This window comes from Limulus polyphemus, unplaced genomic scaffold, assembly GCF_000517525.1.
Source record: "Limulus polyphemus unplaced genomic scaffold, Limulus_polyphemus-2.1.2 Scaffold271713, whole genome shotgun sequence".
NCBI lineage: Eukaryota > Metazoa > Arthropoda > Merostomata > Xiphosura > Limulidae > Limulus > Limulus polyphemus.
Window position 1 is genome coordinate 1 of NW_013937277.1, and position 1,661 is coordinate 1,661.

The 1,661-nt window shown below is 40.2% G+C and overlaps 1 protein-coding gene across 1 annotated transcript; it reads right to left on the reverse strand.

Moving 5' to 3' along the window:
• Window positions 1-1,117: 1,117 nt before the first annotated feature.
• On the reverse strand, window positions 1,118-1,636 carry LOC106478000. Its single transcript, XM_013938504.1, has one exon. It carries the CDS (start codon window positions 1,634-1,636, stop codon window positions 1,118-1,120), a length of 519 nt encoding a protein of 172 aa, XP_013793958.1.
• Window positions 1,637-1,661: the final 25 nt, after the last annotated feature.

The following is a 1,661-nucleotide window of genomic DNA, read 5'->3' on the forward strand; positions in this document are numbered from 1 at the left end:
TTCAATGAATTGCATGTTCAATGGCAATTTCAAAAGTGGAATGAGCAGTTCTTCCACCTGGTAGCAATGTCGCAGCTATTCCGGACGACGCAAGAGCTAAGGCTATGTCATTTTGGGATCGAATTGCTGCCAGAATCAATCTAATTAGGAACGTTTTACCAGTTCCTCCTGGCACATCTAAGAAGAAGATTTCTCCAACCCCGTTATTGACAGTTTGCTATATTTGATCGTAAATGCCTTTTTGCTCAAACGTTAGCTTAGGAATATTTGATTGCACATACGACAAAAGATCACCCGTGTTGTAATTTTCTTCACGACGCAATTCTACATCGAACGAAGCAACAGCAGATCGATTCGGTGATGGCATTCCCAATTGATTGAGAACCTTGTTCGCGATTTCTAAGCACAAATCTTCAATCATTATCAATGCTTTGTTGTAGATTTTTGCTGTGAAATCCATGTTCATATTTGAATTTTCCTTGCGTATTCGACGGAAAATATCTTCAGCCGTGTGCGATTTATATTTCTCCCATAACTCTGTTGGAGATGAAGGAGAGCAGGCAGTCAATATGATTGCAAACAATGCACGAATTTCATTTGGATGTGATGTGTTGCACGCATCATTAATGCATACATCCCAGTGTCAGTTGTTCTCTAATAAATTCAGAGCTTGACATGCACTGCGGAAAGTGGCATGTGTAACGCCGTTGACAATTCTCAATTGCTGGAAAGACGTTGGACCGGGCACATTTACCAACAGCATGCGAAGAAAGAAGCATTCATCTTGATTGGGATGCATGGTGTACAGTCTGCCTATCATAGTTTCTTTAAATATGCCAGGTTGTCCGTCGACTCGCTCTCCTCGTTTGTCTCGTTCAAATGATTTTCTACTCACATTCCATGTGTAATACGTAGGCACTTCCGAATACAGCAGTGTTTTCCCAAACGCGTCATTTTGACATAACGTGAAGAAAACAGTTAACGTTGTAGCCGGTGGATTCAGGGCTATTTGTTGCACATTTGCAGCTGTGAAATAAACACGTTGTCCATTTTCTAGATGTACTGCTAAGTGAACAACAGCTGGACTTCGTTCATGTATGGGAAATGAAAGAATTTGCTATACAGCTTCATTGCTGCTTATGTATCTTCCAGCCTGATACTGTGCGATTTCATCGATATGTATGACCGCATTCCTATCTCTTCTTTCTGGTTGCACGCCAAAAACTGCCATGTTGCTGCCTTTATTCACGTACTTACAAATATATTTGATTGATTTAACGGAGTTACGGTATTCCACGTTTATGTGTGCTTTGTATGTTTTTGATAGCAAAGACGAATATGGAACAACCCACCGGTTATCTACTTCGATGTCACCATTTCGCATTTGTCTGGTTGCTAATCTACCACCATCTTCTGCTGATCTTCTTCTGTATAAAGGATATCCATCATTTCCTGTAACTGTGTTGGATACTAATGCTCGAGAATATCGCTTAGAACTTTTTCCGTCTTTATAAAGATATCCATCGTTTCCTGTAACTGTGTTGGATACTAATGCTCGAGGATATCGTTTAGAGCATTTTCCGTCTATCATGCATGATGAATTTGGATTCAGTGTACCGCAAGGTCCATGTATCATATTTTTCGTTACAACTTCATGCAAA

Bases quoted from the DNA above. Each gene is read 5' to 3' on its own strand.
- LOC106478000 (XM_013938504.1), bottom strand. From the start codon at position 1,636: ATGATACATGGACCTTGCGGTACACTGAATCCAAATTCATCATGCATG.